At 54.3% G+C, this 19,707-nt stretch overlaps 1 protein-coding gene across 1 annotated transcript in view; it reads left to right on the top strand.

Annotated features, from left to right (window-relative positions):
- GPR137B (G protein-coupled receptor 137B) overlaps nt 1–19,707 on the top strand; it is a 52,365-nt gene that overhangs the window by 20,542 nt on the left and 12,116 nt on the right. Inside the window, exons 2-5 of the mRNA XM_036277647.1 lie at nt 2,143–2,192; nt 12,504–12,726; nt 14,651–14,800; nt 17,385–17,513. Coding sequence (XP_036133540.1) covers nt 2,143–2,192; nt 12,504–12,726; nt 14,651–14,800; nt 17,385–17,513 — 552 coding nt within the window. The remainder of the gene's footprint in view (nt 1–2,142; nt 2,193–12,503; nt 12,727–14,650; nt 14,801–17,384; nt 17,514–19,707) is intronic.

Consider the following 19,707-nt stretch of genomic DNA (forward strand, 5'->3'; position numbering starts at 1 on the left):
TCTCCTGTAGGCTCCGAGGGGCGGGGCTTCTCCTGTAGATGTGCGGTGTGTTCTGGGAGTCTGCTGTAGGCTCCGAGGAGCGGGGCTTCTCCTGTAGATGTGCGGTGTGTTCTGGGAGTCTCCTGTAGGCTCCGAGGGGCGGGGCTTCTCCTGTAGATGTGCGGTGTGTTCTGGGAGTCTCCTGTAGGCTCTGAGGGGCGGGGCTTCTCCTGCAGGTGTGCAGTGTGTTCTGGGAGTCTCCTGTAGGCTCTGAGGGGCGGGGCTTCTCCTGCAGGTGTGCAGTGTGTTCTGGGAGTCTGCTGTAGGCTCGAGGGGCGGGGCTTCTCCTGTAGATGTGCAGTGTGTTCTGGGAATCTCCTGTAGGCTCGAGGGGCGGGGCTTCTCCTGCAGGTGTGCAGTGTGTTCTGGGAGTCTCCTGTAGGCTCCGAGGGGCGGGGCTTCTCCTGTAGATGTGCAGTGTGTTCTGGGAGTCTGCTGTAGGCTCGAGGGGCGGGGCTTCTCCTGTAGATGTGCAGTGTGTTCTGGGAGTCTCCTGTAGGCTCTGAGGGGCGGGGCTTCTCCTGCAGGTGTGCAGTGTGTTCTGGGAGTCTCCTGTAGGCTCTGAGGGGCGGGGCTTCTCCTGCAGGTGTGCAGTGTGTTCTGGGAGTCTCCTGTAGGCTCCGAGGGGCGGGGCTTCTCCTGCATGTGTGCAGGTGTGTTCTGGGAGTCCACCAGCAGTGTCAGGCGGAGTGTCCCCACCCCTTGTGACAGCTGCTGCAGCTGACTTGGCCAGACCCTAGGGATGCACCGGGTGATTTCTGGGGTTACTTTCCAGTATTCCTGGAAGGAGCTGATTTCTCACTGCTTCCTCCCCAGCCAAAGGGTCCAGAATATCTGACCCCCATGTGCCTCCACCGGTCCCAGAGTGTCTTGTCCCTGCCTCCACTCCCACCAGGACCAGGCTCCTGCTCCCCACCCTGTTTTTCACTGTCCTGCACTCCCTGCAACTTGGGTAATCACACCTCAAGCAACATCTTTTTCCTCTTAGATATTTGCAGACTGAGCAGAACCCGGAGAAGTTCCAAGAGAGCTGAGCAGCAGGGAGGGCGGTGGGGGGTCACTGAGCAGACACCAGAACAGGTTGTGGCCCCGGGGCATGTGGGGGAGCTCTGCGCAGACTTCACTTGGAAGCAGGGCTGCAGGTCTTGTAACACTCACCAGATCTTCTCTGAAAAATGTCCCCTTCTCTGCTTTTCCAAGCCTTTACCTCTCTCCCCCAGTGCTTCCCACCCTCCCTCCAGGACCCAGGATGGCAAATGCAGGAGCATGTACCCTGCTGCCCCACCTCCCCTCCAGCTCTCAGCCAGCCCCCCACCCTGTGGTCTACCTGGACAGACCAGCCCGTGGGCTGGGGCCAGAGCCCCCTCTCTGCCTTCTCAGTGCCCTGCCAGGTGGGAGCCGTCTGCGGGCAGGGGGCCGGCTGTGGGCACAGGGCCGTCTGCGGGCAGGGGGCCGTCTGTGGCACGTTGGCGGTGTGCAGGCTGAATATCCGGCACATGTTTCTCCTGCAGAGAGCAGTTGAGCTTAACTCATCTATCGTCCAGAGACAGCTCCATGTGCCGCCAAGTGTGGTGCCTGGGGAGGTGGACACCTCCAGTCCAACTACATGGAGTTGGTGCCCGTGAGACTTCTAGTGACATGTGAGGGTGGGTGGTTCCTCTCTGGGGGTGGGAGAAAAGGAGAGAGAAACATCGACGTAAGAGGGACACATTGACTGCTTGCCTCCTGTATGATCCTAACCAGGGTCGGGGATGAACTGCAACTGAGGTACGTGCCCTTGGCCGGAATCGAACCCATGACGCATTGGTCTGTGGGCCAACCTCTAACCGCTGAGCCAAACCAGCCAGGGCTTGCAGGCAAGTCTTAAAGTAGGGGAAGACCAGTGATGCCGTTACCTTATTTTTCTCTTTTACCATTTTAAATACCTTTATTTTAAAGTTGTATGCACGGCCTAAAAAGCAGTTTGTTAGGAGCAAGCTGAATCACGGAGGACCGCCAGCGCAGGGTCCTGAGGAGGGTCGGGGAGGGTCCTGAGCAGTGACGTCAGCTCCTCCGGGTCAGCTTGCTGCGTCCCCAACCTGCCATGTTCTTCTGTCATTGCAGGTGATTTTCAAAGCCAAGTCAAAATACTCTCCAGAATTACTCAGATATCGGTAAGTACCGGGGTGTTTTCCCGAGGAAGCAGGTGAAAGGCCCACAGGTGAGCCGCCCCGACAGCAGCAGGACCTTCTGGGTCTCACAGCATGTCCACCTGGTGTAGGACTGAGAGCCCAGTGCCTTTCGGAACCAGGGAGAACGGGGCGGGGAGTGAACCCGAAGCCCGAGGTCCGAGCCTGTGGGAGGTGCTGGGAGTGCAGGCTCGGCAGAGGCAGAGGGTCCCTGAGGCCGCATGGGCCAGGCGTCCCCCCTGCCTCCTGTCCCCTCCCCCCTCCAGTGCAGCAGCGGTACAGTCCGAGCCCTGTCTGGCCACCACCTGCCAGTGGGCTCTGTTCTCGAAAGCAGCAGGCTGGGCACCGTGCTGACTCCGCACTTGGCGAACAGCGTGGCCCCTTAGTGCTCGGCTGGGGCCTGGGGCGAGCGCTGACGGTAGAGGTGTCCTAAGCGCGGACACACTCAGGATCGGCCGTGCCATCCACGGTGGGTCGGCTGCGTGGGCGATCTGTGCTGTGGCCTCTGGGGTCGTGGGGTCACAGGAGTGTGGTGGAAGAAGCCAGGCCTGTGCGGGGTGAAAGGGGACTCGCAGGCTGGAAGAGAAGGCCCACGCCCACCCCACGTTCCTGTGTGTGTGTGTGGGGGGGGGGCGGTGCCTGGGGCGGCCGCAGCTCTCCCAAGTTTGCAGAGAGCTCGGACTCCCAGCAGAGGGCCGGGCTGGGAGGACCCACTTGGGCAGAGGGGAAGGGAGACCAGGCGTCCCCGGACTTGAGGTGGGTGCTGCATGAGTCAGGGTGTCCTGCTGTCCCTGCCCAGGAGACCTGCACCCTGAGGGCAGACATTTCTGGAAAGACAACTGTGGCCACTGATTTTCTTGAATCAAAATGAAAAGTTCATTATTTTGTTACTTTAAAAATATGAAAACGTATACATGTTATGTTTTATTTAAATATATATCTTAAATTTATAAAGACTTTTTAGTTAAAATTCTGAAAGCGTATATTTTAATCCTCATTTTATATCCAAAGAAGCGGAGTTTAGGAAGTTAAGAGACAGTATGCACCGAGGTCCACGCGAGGAGACTGCCGGCATCATGTCCGTTGTCTCCGATCTTGGTGCTCCCTTCATCGGGTGGTTTGGTTCATGTTTCTACCAGACTGTCTGGCTAGGATTTCGGAGTGCGCCCTGCAGTGACTCGGGTCCCAAGGAGGGAGTTTGAAGTGTCGGGTCCTAGTAGACAGTCCCTCCTCTGCCCCCACCCACAGTGCAGGCCGCTGGGGTGGGGGCTGGGAGCAGAGAGTGAGTGGAGGTTGTAGTTGGAGGATGGGGTCTTTCAGGTGAGAAGGTGGGGTGCAGAGACGGGCTGCCCTGGGGAGGGGTTTGCAGAGTCAAGGGAGAAATGCACTAGGAGTCCGATTGTCAGAGGTGAGACCTTGGGCCGGGAAGGGCGTGTCCTCGGCCAGGAGGCTCAGGTCTCACAGAGGGGAGCCCGGCAACTTGGAGCTGCTCATCCCGGCCAAGCGTGAAGAAGTCCTGGGAGCTCTGACTGCCCGTCTCTAACCCTGTTCCGCTTAAGCCAGGTGCACTGCGGCAGACGCTTAGACTTGTCAGCTTACCTGGTCACAGGCCATGAGTCTCGAGCTGCGTGAAACCCCCCCCGCACGCTGCCCCATGCAGTCCGTGTGTCTGAGGGCAGTACCCGTCCCAGGCCCGGCCCGTCCCACTCGCCATCTGCCAGCTCTTAGATTTGGAAAGTCGTTGCCCATTTAATTTGGTCTCTTTCTCCGTCCATGTGTTTTTAATCTTTGGATCAGGAGACGTGAGCACTGGGTGTGGGCGTGCACAAGACTACGTTAATTGTAAACACATTCAACTGTTTTCCCTCCACCTTTCACTTTTGTAAAATGCCCAGCTGGTGTGGCGCAGTGGATTGAGTGTCGTCCCTGCACCAAGAAGTCACTGATTTGATTCCCAGCCAGGGCTCGATCCCCAGTAGGGGGCGTGCAAGAAGCTGCCAAAGGATGTTTCTGTCTCACATCGATGTTTCTCTCTCTCCCCCCCCTTCGTCTCTGTCTAAAAAATCAATAGAAACATAATAATATCTATCTATCTGTCTATCTATCTATCCATGTATCTGTCTATCATCTATCTATCTACCTATGTATCTATCTATGTATTTATCTATGTATGTTTGTATGTATTTATATATCTATCTGTCTGTCTATCTATCTATCTATCTATCTATCTATCTATCTATCTATGTATCTATACCTGTAAAACACTCCAGGCTTTGCTTTTCGCTCTCTGTAAAAAATTAAAAGTATTGAAATTTGTTCATACTGTCCCCTCATGGTAGGAGGAGGTGAGGTACCCAAGTCTGGCAGTTCCTGTCCCCAGGACAAGAGGGTCAGAGCAGGGTCCATGGGGCTGTCTTGAGGACTCGCCTGGGCTCTGCCTGCTCCCCTGTTAGAAGCAGAGTCTTCTGGTCTACAAGCGAAGTGGTCTTCCCAGATGCCGGGTCCCCTTGACTGTCTTATCCTTTGGCCTTCTCTGTCATCGTGGGCTGTTTATCCTGACCCTGTGGTTTGGGTTGAAAGGAAGTTGCTTCTAGGCAGTGTCCAGAGTGTGGCTCCCGGGGAAGCCCTGTGGTGCGTCTGCCCGCCCCTGTGGAAGGCGCTCACACTGCGGACCGCTCCTTCCTCCATAGCTGCAGGCCTGGGGGAAGTTAAGTTCTTAAGGGACTTTTTTCATTATAAAAGTTATGTAAATACAAGCTCATTAGAAAAAAGTATAAAATAGAAAAAAGTAAACGTACACACGTGGAATGATGTGGAGCAAATCTACTGAGCTCCTACCCTTGTCAACCCCTCGGAACCCAAGGGAGTGAAGAGACATCTTTCCTTGTAGGTTTTCATGATACGGACTGTGTTGGTGTTTTATCTCATTTTCAGTGTTGCTTTCTGACTTGTATTTTAATGCTAGGTCATAAGTCCTTTTCCACGTTGTCTCAGGTCTCACAACACAGCCTGTTTCTTTAAGACAATAGGCCCTTGTTTAGCAGGTGGTCCTAGGGGCACTGCGTGTTGGGTTACACAGAAGTCAAAAGGCAGGAAGGTTTTAGGTGAAAAAATTGGCTTGTGTAAGGACAGGAGGCAGGGACGCAGGACAGATTTAGGGACAGCGAGTAGACTGGTTTCATTAGTACTCCAGGTGCCCATAGTTGATCTGGCTCTGGACTGGAGGGTGGAGGGTTGGATGGAGGTGAATTAGGACATGTGGGTTCTGGTCAGAAGGCGTGAGGCACGACTGTGGTGGCAAGGATGGCAAAGGGGCAGCGATGGGAGCAGGAGTGAGGAGTCTGCGCAACTTGACTGTGTGCATGAGTGTGAGTGTACATGAGTGTGTGTGTGCATGAGTATGTGTGACTGTGAGTGCATGTGTGTATATGAGTGTGTGCCTGTTTATATTGGACTCCATGAGTGAGTGTATGAGTGTGCATGAATGTGTGTGTTTGTGCGTGACTGCATGAGTATGAGTGTGTGTGCATGAGTGAGTGTGTATGTGAGTGTGCTTATGTGAGTGACTGCATGAGTGTGTGTACATGTGTGAGTGCATGAGTGTGAGTGTATGTATGTGCGTGAGTGTATGAGTGTGAGCACGAGTGTGTTTATGTGCGTGACTGCATGAGTGTGTGAGTATGTGCGTGACTGCATGAGTGCGTGTGTGTGTATATGAGTGAGATCAAAGAAGATCTTTACAGTGAGGAGTCTGAAAAGTCGCTCGAAGTGATGGTGGCGTGTGGTCATTTGGAACACTGCAGGAGGAACACGAGCAGCTAAGTGTGGACATGGTCTGAGGTGACCTCGCTGGCAGGCCAGCTGGAACGTGACAGAGGCAGCGGCTTGAGACAGTTTTCATACCGTGGCGGTACAGAAGCTCTCACTGAAGAAAGAGGGTGTCGAGGAGAGAGCCCAGGGCGTGGTCATCACTCCGGGAAAGAAGAGGAAGAGGAAGCAGGGGCTCCCCAGGGCAGGCTCAGAAGAGGAGGAGGGGGGGAGCTCAGGAAGGTTGGGGAGATGGTGCCCGAGAGTTAACCTTTGAGTTAGCGAGCTGGTCATGGGGCCTGAGAGCGTGGGGTTGGCAAAGGAGGCTTGCACCCCGTGGAGGGAGTCCTTTTCTAGAACTTGCTGTTGATGAAAGAAGGGGCCCCGTGGGTGAGGATACAGGGGGCGGCAGGAGCAGAGGACCAGGACCCCTGAATCCTCCAGCAGCTCTGAGGTGGAGAGGAGAGTTCTCTGCATTTCACAAGTGAGGACGCAAGCCCCGAGTGGCCAGGAGCTCCCGTCTGTGCCACATCATCTCGCACGCCAGGCGGACGAGCGGGAGGGGCACCAGGCGGCAGGGCCTGGGGGGCGGGGGGCACACAGAGTGGTGGAGCCACGTTGGGGTGCGGTGACCCCTGGTTCCTGGCCCGTCCTCTCTCGGAGTCTCCCAGTGTCCTGCAGTGGCTGTGGACTGCTTTCAACACAGAGGAAGAGGACTGAGAGTTTCTCCCCAGTCGTCTGCACGGCCACACCCACGGGGAGACATCTGGAAAAGCCAGGCATCCGGGGTGCTTGTTCCAGAGGCTGGCGTGTGGGTGGGAGTGCACACGAGCCAGGACCACCTGTCACAAAGGCGGGCAGGTGGTACTGGAACAATAAAAAAGAGGGCTTTCAAGGAACCAGAATGCAGATTTTTGGTGACCCTGCCTCTACTCTCTCCACTGCCCCTGACTCCACGCGAACACGGTGAGAGCAGATAACCCGTGAGCCGCGCTGCCGGCTGCCTCGACATCCTGTGCGCGGCCTCCTGCAGCCCTGCGTGACCGCACGGGTCAGTAAGGGAGGAAGCAGAAGCTTGGCCTGGTTGGGCACCTGGCCCAAGGTCACCCGCAGATTTTATGTTTCCCTGACTCCGTTGGACACTCTCCCCTAAGGCACACCATGGGCCTTAGGGAGCCTTTAGGAAGAGAGGAAAGATTTCCGCATCGATGTGCAGGGTTCCACGTGGCAGGAGGAGCCTGACCTACGGGGAATGTGCAGCGGTGTCCTGAGCTGAACTAGGGACCGTACACCGAGCACTCGCCGGGGCCCGGCCTGACCTTACGGGGAATGTGCAGCGGTGTCCTGAGCTGAACTAGGGACCGTACACCGAGCACTCGCCGGGGCCCGGCCTGACCTTACGGGGAATGTGCAGCGGTGTCCTGAGCTGAACTAGGGACCGTACACCGAGCACTCGCCGGGGCCCAGCCTGACCTTACGGGGAATGTGCAGCGGTGTCCTGAGCTGAACTAGGGACCGTACGCCGAACACTCGCCAGGGCCCAGCCTGACCTTACGGGGAATGTGCAGCGGTGTCCCTGAGCTGAACTAGGGACCGTACACCGAGCACATCCGCCGGGGCCCAGCCTGGACTCTTCGGGGAATGTGCAGCGGTGTCCTGAGCTGAACTAGGGGCCGTACACCGAGCACTCGCCGGGGCCCGGCCTGACCTTACGGGGAATGTGCAGCGGTGTCCTGAGCTGAACTAGGGACCGTACACCGAGCACTCGCCGGGGCCCAGCCTGACCTACGGGGAATGTGCAGCGGTGTCCTGAGCTGAACTAGGGGCCGTACACCGAGCACTCGCCGGGGCCCGGCCTGACCTTACGGGGAATGTGCAGCGGTGTCCTGAGCTGAACTAGGGGCCGTACACCGAGCACTCGCCGGGGCCCGGCCTGACTCTACGGGGAATGTGCAGCGGTGTCCTGAGCTGAACTAGGGGCCGTACACCGAGCACTCGCCGGGGCCCAGCCTGACCTTACGGGGAATGTGCAGCGGTGTCCTGAGCTGAACTAGGGACCGTACGCCGAACACTCGCCAGGGCCCAGCCTGACCTTACGGGGAATGTGCAGCGGTGTCCTGAGCTGAACTAGGGACCGTACACCGAGCACTCGCCGGGGCCCGGCCTGACTCTACGGGGAATGTGCAGCGGTGTCCTGAGCTGAACTAGGGACCGTACACCGAGCACTCGCCGGGGCCCAGCCTGACCTACGGGGAATGTGCAGCGGTGTCCTGAGCTGAACTAGGGACCGTACACCGAGCACTCGCCGGGGCCCGGCCTGACTCTACGGGGAATGTGCAGCGGTGTCCTGAGCTGAACTAGGGACCGTACACCGAGCACTCGCCGGGGCCCAGCCTGACTCTACGGGGAATGTGCAGCGGTGTCCTGAGCTGAACTAGGGGCCGTACACCGAGCACTCGCCGGGGCCCGGCCTGACCTTACGGGGAATGTGCAGCGGTGTCCTGAGCTGAACTAGGGGCCGTACACCGAACACTCGCCAGGGCCCAGCCTGACCTTACGGGGAATGTGCAGCGGTGTCCTGAGCTGAACTAGGGGCCGTACACCGAGCACTCGCCGGGGCCCGGCCTGACCTTACGGGGAATGTGCAGCGGTGTCCTGAGCTGAACTAGGGACCGTACACCGAGCACTCGCCGGGGCCCAGCCTGACCTTACGGGGAATGTGCAGCGGTGTCCTGAGCTGAACTAGGGACCGTACACCGAGCACTCGCCGGGGCCCAGCCTGACCTTACGGGGAATGTGCAGCGGTGTCCTGAGCTGAACTAGGGGCCGTACACCGAGCACTCGCCGGGGCCCGGCCTGACCTTACGGGGAATGTGCAGCGGTGTCCTGAGCTGAACTAGGGACCGTACACCGAGCACTCGCCAGGGCCCAGCCTGACCTTACGGGGAATGTGCAGCGGTGTCCTGAGCTGAACTAGGGACCGTACGCCGAGCACTCGCCGGGGCCCAGCCTGACTCTACGGGGAATGTGCAGCGGTGTCCTGAGCTGAACTAGGGACCGTACACCGAGCACTCGCCAGGGCCCAGCCTGACCTTACGGGGAATGTGCAGCGATGTCCTGAGCTGAACTAGGGACCGTACACCGAGCACTCGCCGGGGCCCAGCCTGACCTATGGGGAATGTGCAGCGATGTCCTGAGCTGAACTAGGGACCGTACACCGAGCACTCGCCGGGGCCCAGCCTGACCTTACGGGGAATGTGCAGCGATGTCCTGAGCTGAACTAGGGACCGTACACCGAGCACTCGCCGGGGCCCAGCCTGACCTTACGGGGAATGTGCAGCGGTGTCCTGACCTGAACTAGGGACCGTACACCGAGCACTCGCCGGGGCCCAGCCTGGTGTTTGGTGCTGGGGACCCAGTGGGGGAGCGTGCGTTCCTGAGCTGTCTGCTGGGGGAGATGGTGGCCCCAGATCTGAGCACCTGTGCCAGTGTGCCCCTGGCGATGGGACAGTGGACAGCTCGAGGGCCTGCTGGCCGTGAGGAGCTGGGGCACCCCACGCGGAGGGCCCAGCAGGGACTGTGAGAGTCCGGGAGAGACGTGGATTGGAGGGGCCTTGACCAGTGATCACATCCTGGGAAAGAACCTGACTAGCAACTAACTCATATTCCTTTTCCCAAAAACATTTGTTGCCGCTTGAAAAGCTTTCAGTGCGTAACTGCACGTGAACTGGAATCTCTGAGACAGCAAACGACCCCCGGTGGGCTGCCCCCTCCCAGCACCACTGCAGACAGCGGTCCTGGGACCCGGGGTGGGGGTGGGGTGTGTGTGTGGCTCTGAGTCCTGGCCCCTCCTGCACTGCTTCTATCTCTTAGCACAGCCTGTGGGCCGCGACCCGGTTGGGGCTCGAACGACCCTTTCACAGGGGTCGCCTAAGACATAACAGAAAAATTACAGTTATGAAGTAGCAACGAAAATAATTTTATGGTTGGGGGTCAGCACAACAGTGGGAACTGGATTGAAGGGCCGCGGCACCAGGAAGGTTGAGAACCACTGTTTCAGTGGCACCGCCTGTCCAGGGCCCGCTGGTCACGCTCCCCCGTCAGCTCTGGGGTTGTCTTCTGACTGGAGTCCCTCCGTCCTGTCCCAGCTTCTCCCCCCACCTGCCCCTGCAGTTGTGACCAGGCCCAGCAAACGTGCCAGCTCAGACCCAGTGTGGTCCCTCCTGCCTCCCCAACGTCACGAGTCGCACCCCCTCTCTCCCGGGGGCGAGGTCCACCCCTCCAGCATCCTTCCCTCCGCCCCGGGCGCCGGGCTCAGGCCACATATTTCTACTGGCACCGCTGCACCAGCCTGCGGAGTGAGCACCCCGCACGGGGCTGCAGAGGGAAGGGCCTCCGTCCTCCTCTCCACCTTGAACGATGCAGCTGCGCACGTTCGGGTTGTTTCCCCGAGAAGGGACTGTGCCATGGGGCTGCAGTGGCGTGTGTGCGGGAAAGGGCCTGGCGTGCTTCTGACTCAGATGCTCGTCTTCACCCACACTCACCCTTCCCTCCCTCCCTCCCTCCCTCTCAAGCATGTATTGAGCTCCTACTGTCTGCAGTGTGGACAGAGGGGTGACGGAAAGAGCCAAAGTCTCCATCTTCCTGGAGCTCACCACCCAGATAGGAGGCGCATTGGTCAAACCGAGTCCAGGTGCTTTAGTGTGAACTCTGAGCAGTCTGTGAAGTTCAGGTGCAGGGATCAGGAAGACATGTCAGACCTGATGGTGTGCGTGTGTGCATGCGTCTGCGTGCAAGGGGTGCAGGAGTCAGGAGTCTTCTGGGAAGAAGTGATATTGGAGCTGGGACTAGGTGAGGAGTGGATTTGCAATGTTCCTTTGGTAGAATGTGGGTTCTGAAAAACTAGGTGAGAAAACTTGCCAGTGGGCCGTCAATTATTAATTGCAAGATGAAACCACATTCAGGTTAGCTGGGGTACGTGGGGGGTTTATTATACGGCCCTGACACCTGCGAGGGAAAGACAGCTGCAGCTGCACCTCTGTCTCTCTGTCTCCCCCTTCCCCGTCGTTACCCAGCTCCTGTCAGCGATGAGGTGTCTGGAGCTGGGACTAGAACCCAGATTTTCATGTCCTGGTCAGTGATGGCTTTGAAAACACTGTCACTGTGTGGCTTCAGAACCACTTTGGGTCGATGGTTTTCTGCTTTTGGACTCGCAGTCAGCTGAAACCAGTCTGGGTTGGAGCGCAGCGAGCCTGCGCCTTGTCTGCGTGTCTGTTGAGTGATGTCTGCCCCAGGACACGTGATGGGGACAGGCTGCTGACTGGTTTCAGCAAGTCTGAGCACTCTTCGTGCAGACCTTACACAGGCCACTGAGGAAGTGTGTAGCTCCGAGGAGCTGCAAGTTCAAAGTGGCCGGCAACCAGGACAGCCGGTAGCATTCAGCCTTGGGCAAGGTGCTGTGACCGCTTTTTTTTTTTAATTTTTTAAATTTTTTCTTTATTGATTTTAGAGAGGAAGGGAGAGGGAGAGAGAGAAACATCCATGAAGGAGGACATTGACTGGCCACCTCCTGCACGCCCCCCACTGGGGATTGGGTGCACAACCTGGGCATGTGCCCTGACCAGGAATCGAACCGGCGACCTCTTAGTGCATGGGTCGACGTTCAACCCCTGAGCCACCCCAGCCAGGCTCTGGCTGCTTGTTTTTTTTTTTTTTTTTATCCTCACCCGAGGACATTTTTCCATTTTTTGTTCAGCTAGAGCGGGAGGGAGAGAGAGGAAGAGAGAGAGAGAGAAACATCAATGTGAAGGGACACATCGAGTGGCTGCCACCCGCACGACCAACCAGGGCCGGGGACAAACTGCAACCGAGGTACATGCCCTTAGCGGGAACCGAACCCGGGTCTCTCTGTACTGCAGGCTGATGCTCCAACCACTGAGCCAAACCGGTCAGGGCTGTGGCTGCTTTTTAATCCGAGCATCCAGGAGTGAGGGTTCCCAGGCACAAGTGCTACCGGACTCCCACTTCGTCAGTGACTTCTTAGGGCAAAACCCTTTATAAACATGATCTCAGTCCTCAGAGGCAACCTGCGAGGTAGAGGTTGTTGGGTGTGTTCAGTCGAGGACTCCGAGGCTCCTGCAGGTTCATTGCCCCGGTTTGCGGAGCACAGGGTAGTGCGCGTGCTCGAACTCGGGCAAGTCTGCGTGGGCAGTGAGTGAGCCCTCCCGTCCCCTCCAGTCCTCAGACCACCCGGGCACCGAGGAGCGGGGCTCCGACAGCTCAGGCGCCCTCCTGAAGCACCGTGTGCTGTCAGTCTGTAATTCGAGTCCTGGACCAGCCACCTCCCAAGTCCACCTCTGAAGTGTTCATTAACTTTGGCACCTTCTACTTTAGCACTTCACCAAAAACCATCAGTTTTCTTCTAGATTGACCCAAAATATGCAGCCAGTGTGCAGGTCACGGTGCCTTGACCTTCTCTCTCGCCCGCAGGTTCCCCCTCTACCTGGCCTCACTCTTCGTCAGCCTCATTTTCCTGTTGGTGAATCTCACCTGCGCCGTGTTGGTGAGGACAGGGAGTTGGGAGAGGAAGGCCATTGTCTCCGTGCGAGTGGCCATCAATGACACACTCTTCGTGCTGTGTGCCGTCTCGCTCTCCATCTGCCTTTACAAAATCTCGAAGATGTCCCTGGCCAACATTTACTTGGAGTCCAAGGTAAGGGACACATGTGTCCAAGAGCCCTCATTCACCTGGTTCTAAAAACAGTTTCCTGGTTTGCACCTTTCACGCCTGACCTGCAGGTGATTAGCCACACTGGTGGCCAACGGAGGGGCGTAGGTCACTGGCTTTGTGTGCGCCAAGCCTTCCGTCTGGGTGGTCGGTGCATCGGGGTGAGCGGGGTTCGCGCCTGCGTTACACCTGCTGTGGCCCGACCGCTGTTCGAAAGGACGCGTGCGGTTGATTGTGCTAAAACGGAGATGAGACGACTCCCAGTCCTGGGGCTACACGTGCTGAGTGCTTAGAACAGTGCCCACGAGGTCTCTGTCTCGGTGGGAGCTGCCCCTGGACTTCAGGACTTTTAATCCCAGCATCCAGGAGTTCCTGTCGGGACTGTTCAGGGTGGAGCCAGACAAGCCCCCTCCCCCGCTCTCATCACTGTCGCACCCCACACCCCAGAATGTTTTGCCCGTGTCTTTCCCACAGGCACAGGGGGGCTGATGCGCTGCCCTGGCTGCGGCGCAAGAGCTCCAAGCAGCCCCCCCCGCCCCCCCCCACAGGCAGCCTCGCTGAGCGGAGGGCGGGAGCAGACCGCGCTGCTGCTGGGGACCCCAGCCCCTTGTCTCGGGGCCTCTGGCCTTGCTTCCCTCACGTGGTTTCTGGGGCACTTCTGCCCCTAGAATTTCGGGGTGCTGTCCTGGGGCATACCCTGGCCTCCGCCACATGGCCTTGCCGGCCGTGAGACCGCTGTCTCCCAGGGTCTTGTCTTCAGTGGCCAGTAACTCAGACCTGCCTCTCACTGCAGAATACAAGGCCTTAGTCAGCGTCCTGTGAATTGGCTGAACTCTTGCGAAGTCCTGAAGGTCAGTGCAGCAGGCTGGTTTTCATCTGTAGATGTCGATGGGCTTTACACTTGGTTTTGCCTTAACTCTCTCTGGTACATTGTCTCACACACAGGGGCTCTGCAAGGCTTTTAAAAACAGAACTGAGGTTTTAAGAGCAGGGTTAAGTTTTAAATGGTCAGACAGATAATGTTGAGGTCGCTCCCTCAGCAAACAAGCTGACACAGCACTACTGGCGGAACGAAATGCCTCCGATTGAGTTAGTGATTTCCAAATGCAAAACTTAGATGAGAATTTTAGCTTTTTCATTAACTGTGTTGTTTTTTTTTTATCCTCACCCGAGGATATTTTTCCATTTTTTGTACAGATAGAGTGGGAGGGAGAGAGAGGAAGGGAGAGAGAGAGAGAAACATCGACGTGAAGAGACACATCGAGTGGCTGCCACCCGCACGACCAACCAGGGCCCGGGACAAACTGCAACCGAGGTACATGCCCTTAGCGGGAACCGAACCCGGGTCTCTCCGGACCGCAGGCCGACGCTCTAACCGCTGAGCCAAACTGGCCAGGGCTATTAACTGTGTTTTAACTGACTTTGGAAATTGACTGCTTCAGAATTTGGGTCACAAATCGCTGATTTCCACCTAACTCCAAGCCCAGAGTCACATTGGAACCCCATTCTCCCAGCCTGGAAGGCACTGGGTTCTGGGGTCACGCTCCCTGCCCGGAGCCACTGCCTCAGCTCGGCCCTCTCCAGGCTGCCAGCCCTTGAGCCTGTTCGGGTGACCCCCCGCAACAGCCGGGTGCTGGGCTCACAGGCCGAGAGGGTCCTCGGGGGCTGTTCTCACACGCCTAGGCCTCAGGCAAATGGCCCACACTTGAACCCTGTTACAGGCACCTCCAGATCAGCTCCCAGGCTTTGAAGCGTCTCTGTGCAGATAATTTGACATTTTAGGAGGGATGTGAGGTCTGAGGCCTGAGGGTTAGGGATCTGACAGGGGTCAGAACACAGGTGGTGTTCTGGGAGGAGGTGGTGTCAGCACCTGGAATGGGCGTGCCCCTCATAGCTCCTGATTTTCCAGGGCTCCTCCGTGTGTCAAGTGACCGCCGTCGGGGTGACCGTCATCCTGCTGTACACCTCCCGAGCCTGCTACAACCTGTTCATCTTAACATTTTCTCAGAGCAAGAACATCCATTCCTTCGACTACGACTGGTACAACGTGTCAGACCAGGTCAGCGGGTGCGAGGGGGTGTCCCCTGAATGCGACTCTGCAGCACCCCATGTGGCAGAGTTCGAAGCTGTGCGCTTTTGCTGTAAAGTAGCTGGGTGACCTTGAGAGTCACCTCTGTGGTAGCTGCGTCCTCGACTGTAAATGGGATTGTAGCACCTGGCAACCAGGACACACGCACACACACACGCACACACACACACACACACACACACACAGTGCTTCCATGTAAAGGTACATGAACTTATTGAAGGGTGAAATTTGCACAGATGAAACAAATTATATTTAGGTTTTAGAAAATACACAAAACTACCAAGTTATGAGAATTTGTTTCTTGTGGGTTTTTTTTTTTCGGTACATGCCCCTAGCGGGAACCGAACCCGGGACTCTCTAGTCCGCAGGCCGACGCTCCAACCGCTGAGCCAAACCGGCCAGGGCATGAGAATTTGTTTAATGGGATATGACTACCAGCAGCACCTGGGGAAGTCTAGACGAAGTGATTGAGGACGTTGAGGTGCTAGTAAAAGCTCATTTTACCAGTGGTCTCATATGATACTCTCTCTTTGTAATCTGTTCTGGAAATTCATAAATTATAAAGCAAATGAACAAAGACAGCAAAATACTGTCAGGCATCCATGTTCACAAAAGTTCAAAATACAAAAGGATGAGAATAAGTCTGCATTCTTCGTCTCCAGCCCTGGACACGAGGTCTCCTCCCCCCTGCAGGAGTCGATGCCCACGAGGAAGAGAGACAGAGAAGCCATCACAGCAAAGAGATAGAACCTCTGGAAAAGACTATTGGATTAGATCGCAAAAACTCCTTAGCTTTTCTTGGAAAAATACTGAATACCCAATGGTACACAAGCTGACGTCTAAAATCCCGGCAGTGCTCAGAGCCTGTATTACATTAGGACTGGGAATGAAATGACCATGACAGGTTAACCTGTGAGGACAAGATGTCCTCAGGAGAGGCACGAGCAAGGTGTTACAGTTAGAAAGGACTGAAGCAACAGTACAACCACCACCACCCCAGCTCAGGCAGTGCCACAGACGCAGGGAGGGAGGATGGGCAAGGCCCTGCCGACGGGGTGCCCCATTTGGAGAGTAGCAACTATATTAAAATATATAAAAATCTAAACTTTAGCCCTGGCCAGTTTGGCTCAGCGGTTAGAGTGTCGGCCTGTGGTCTGGAGAGACCCGGGTTCGGTTCCCGCTAAGGGCACGTACTTCGGTTGCAGTTTGTCCCCGGCCCTGGTTGGTCGTGCGGGTGGCAGCCACTCGATGTGTCCCTTCACGTCGATGTTTCTCTCTCTCTCCCTTCCTCTCTCTCCCTCCCACTCTATCTGTACAAAAAATGGAAAAATATCCTCGGGTGAGGATAAAAAAAAAAAATCTAAACTTTAAATAATGATAGAGACTTACTCATACCGTACAAAATATTTTTGTAGTAAAATATGAAATTTACTTTTCTAGCCCTTTGTGAACGTGCAGCTCAGTGGCATTAGGGACAGTGACATTGCGCTGCTTCAACGACACCATCACCTCCAGAACGTCGTCTGCCCAGCTGACACTCCCAGCCCTTCAACACAGAGATTTGGCTTTAACAAAATAATTATTTCAATTTTTCTTTCAAGTAAGAGCTTATAATAAGTTTAAAGTATCACAGTTTTTAAAATTCTGTTGTTTTCAGGGCATGTTTAGTTGTAGATGTCGCAGCCAGTAGAATCCAGGAACAAAACAAAGGGCCACAAGTTGCACGTGTCATTTGTGTAGGATGGGAAAAGAACACTGCTATCGAGACCTGTTATACATGGAATGCGAGATGCGAAATTTCTGACAAGTACATGATTCGTTTTGGTCACTGTACGTAAATATGATGTCATAGAGAAGGAAAAGGATTCAGTTTAGGTGATTGGCCCTTTCAGTGCGTGGGATGTCCTTCCGACCAGCTGAGCCACACAGGCCCAGGTGATTGGCCTTTTAGGACTTGATTTTGGTAACACTGTCTTTCTTTGGGACGATGCCTGCCTGGTAGTTGCTCAAACACTGACTCTTTTTAGGCGCCTTCCACCTGCCCCCCAGGGAGAGAAACTCCACACCAAGGCCACTCAGCCGTCTCTGATCCAGACGCCCAGCATCCTGGACTCAGATTGTTTTCTAGACAGTCTCACCTGCAATGAGCTTTACAGGGTAACGAACAGAATGAAGTTTCTGTGACAAGGAGTTTAAAAACGATGTTTATCCCAAGGCTGAGACTAAGGGTCACAGTTACCTGCTGCTCGCAAGAATTTGGGCAAAGGCAACATATTCTCATTATTCAATTGTGGAAGAAAAGAAAATCCGCTTCAGTTTGATACTCAGTCTGGACATAAGGAAGATTTTGGAGGTGAAGTCGTAAAACACCAGAGAGCAGCAGTTTCTGAAGAGGAGGACCTATGGTCTGGACCATTAGCGTTATCGTTTCAGTATGCACGTCTTCGGGGAAAGGGGTGCACTGTCTCAGAGGGGTCTCTGTTCACTTAGAAAGACTCGGGTCCCACTCATTTCCTCTGCCCTCGGTCCGTGACCACCTCCTCCCTCTCAACAGGCGGATCTGAAGAGCCAGCTGGGAGATGCTGGCTACGTCGTGTTCGGGGTGGTCCTGTTCGTGTGGGAGCTCTTGCCCACCACCTTAGTCGTTTACTTCTTCCGTGTTAGAAATCCTGCCAAGGACCTTGTAAGTAAACCGTTTTATATTTGCAGAAAATATCACCTCATTCTAATCACAAACATACCATGACATTTTTTTTCTTAGATTTTCATTAGAAAGCCTCTTCCCTCCTGTTTGTGATGTAAAACGTTCCCTTATTTAATCGAGCCTTTTTTTTACCCTTGATTCTCTTCCGAGGGAAATGTGTTTTTCAGCTTAGCTTTATTTCACAAGAGGAATGGAAGTGAGTTGCACCTGCGGGTCCGGAGAGACCGTGTCCTTTGCGGCAGCAGGCCCGCTGTGTCTGAGCCTTGGCTTGCTGCGGCCAAGCCGGCTTTCCTTTACCAAGGGAACTAGAGAATGGTCAGTTCAGTTCTTCATCCCCGTCTTATGCTGAATGGGGTGCTAGGGAATTAAGAGCATCGGAAAGGATGCTCGAGCCCCTCCCCCAGTCTGGTCACATCTCTGCTGACAGACTTCACATGAATGTCCTCATGAGGGCAGCGCAGAAGACAGAACCCTTTGCTGCACAAATGAGCCCAACCACATTAACTAGCAGTAGAATTTTGAATCACTAGTATATGAAACCCATAAAGAGTGGCTTTTGTCCCCTGTGAGCAAAATGTGGGTGGTAAGGAAAACAAAGATCTAGCAACCAATCTGTTGTGTTTTGTTTCTCTTACTCATCTCTGGATAGTCACTGATGAGCCAGGAATAGAAAAAACATGAGACTGGAGTGGGGCAGGGCAGGTGGTGAAGCCAGCCTGATGGATGGGCCCTTGAGAGAGAATGCACCCTCCTTGGATTGTTTGGTAAACTTGTCCTGTGAAGCCACCTGGGCAGTTTCCGAGACCTCAGGATCCGTTTCTGCCCTTTCGTTATTGCTATCTGACCTTAATGTGCCTGGGGACCCCTGGAGGCTTCTGTAAAGTCAGACTCTGAACACTTCCTCGTTGGATCTGTAGATTGCTTTGGGTAGTGTGGACATTTTAACAATGTTAATTCGTCCTATTCATTAGGACGGTATGTGCCTCCATTTATTTGTATCTTCAATTTGTGTTATAGTTTTCTGAATACAGGTCTTTTACTTCCTTGGTTAAATATATTCGTAGGTGCTTTACGCTTTTTGAGGCAGTTGTAAAGGGCATTATTTTCTTAATTTCTCTTTCTGATCGTTTGTATTGGTGTATAAAAATGCAGCCAAGTTCTGAATATTAATTTTGTATCCGGTTACTTTACTGAATTTGTTTACTAGTGGAATCTTTAGTGTTCTCTCTATATAGGATCATGTCATCTGCAAATAATGAGTTTTGCTTCTTCCTTTCCAATTTCGATGCCTTTTGTTTCTTCTTCTGGTCCGATCCGTGGCCAGCACTGTGTTGAGTGAGTGGTGAAAGTGGACGTCCTTGTCGTGTTGCTGATACAAGGAAAACGCTTTTAGCTTTTCCCCACTGAGTACGATGTTGGCTGTAGGTTTGTCATAATGTTGAGATAAGTTCCCTCTGTCCCCACTTTGCTGAGAGTTTTTATATAAAAGGATGTAAGATTTGGTCAAATGCCTTTTTGTATCTATTGATATAATCATATGATTTTTATCTTTCTTTTTTTAATACTTAATTTATTATTATTTTTTTTTTATTACAGATGTCCTTCCTTTTTCCCCCTCTGACAGCTACCTCCCTGCTCCTGCCCCCCCTTCACCTTACTGTTGTCTGCATCCATTGGTTATGCATATATGCATGTAAGTTGTTTATCTCCTGTCCCCCACCCCCTTCCCTCTGAGGTTTGTCAGTCTGTTCCCTACTTCCATGTCTCTGGATCTATTTTGATTGACAGCTTATTTTGTTCATTATATTCCATTAATAAGTGAGATTGTGTGGTACTTGTCTTTCTCTGACTGGCTTATTTCACTCAGCATAATACTCTCCAGGTCCGTCAATGTCATTTCAAAGGGTAAGAGATCTTTCTTACAGCTGCATAGTACTCCATTGTGTATATGTACCACAGCTTTTTTATCCACTCATCTACTGATGGACACTTTGGCTGTTTCCATGTCTTAGCTATTGTAAATAGCGCTGCTGTGAACATAGGGGTGTATATATTCCTTCTGATTGGTGTTTCAGGCTTCTTAGGATGTATTCCTAGAAGTGGAATCCCTGGGTCAGATGGCAGTTCCATTTTTAATTTTTTTAGGAAACACCATATTGTTTTCCATAGTGGC

Source organism: Molossus molossus, unplaced genomic scaffold, assembly GCF_014108415.1.
Source record: "Molossus molossus isolate mMolMol1 unplaced genomic scaffold, mMolMol1.p scaffold_m16_p_23, whole genome shotgun sequence".
NCBI lineage: Eukaryota > Metazoa > Chordata > Mammalia > Chiroptera > Molossidae > Molossus > Molossus molossus.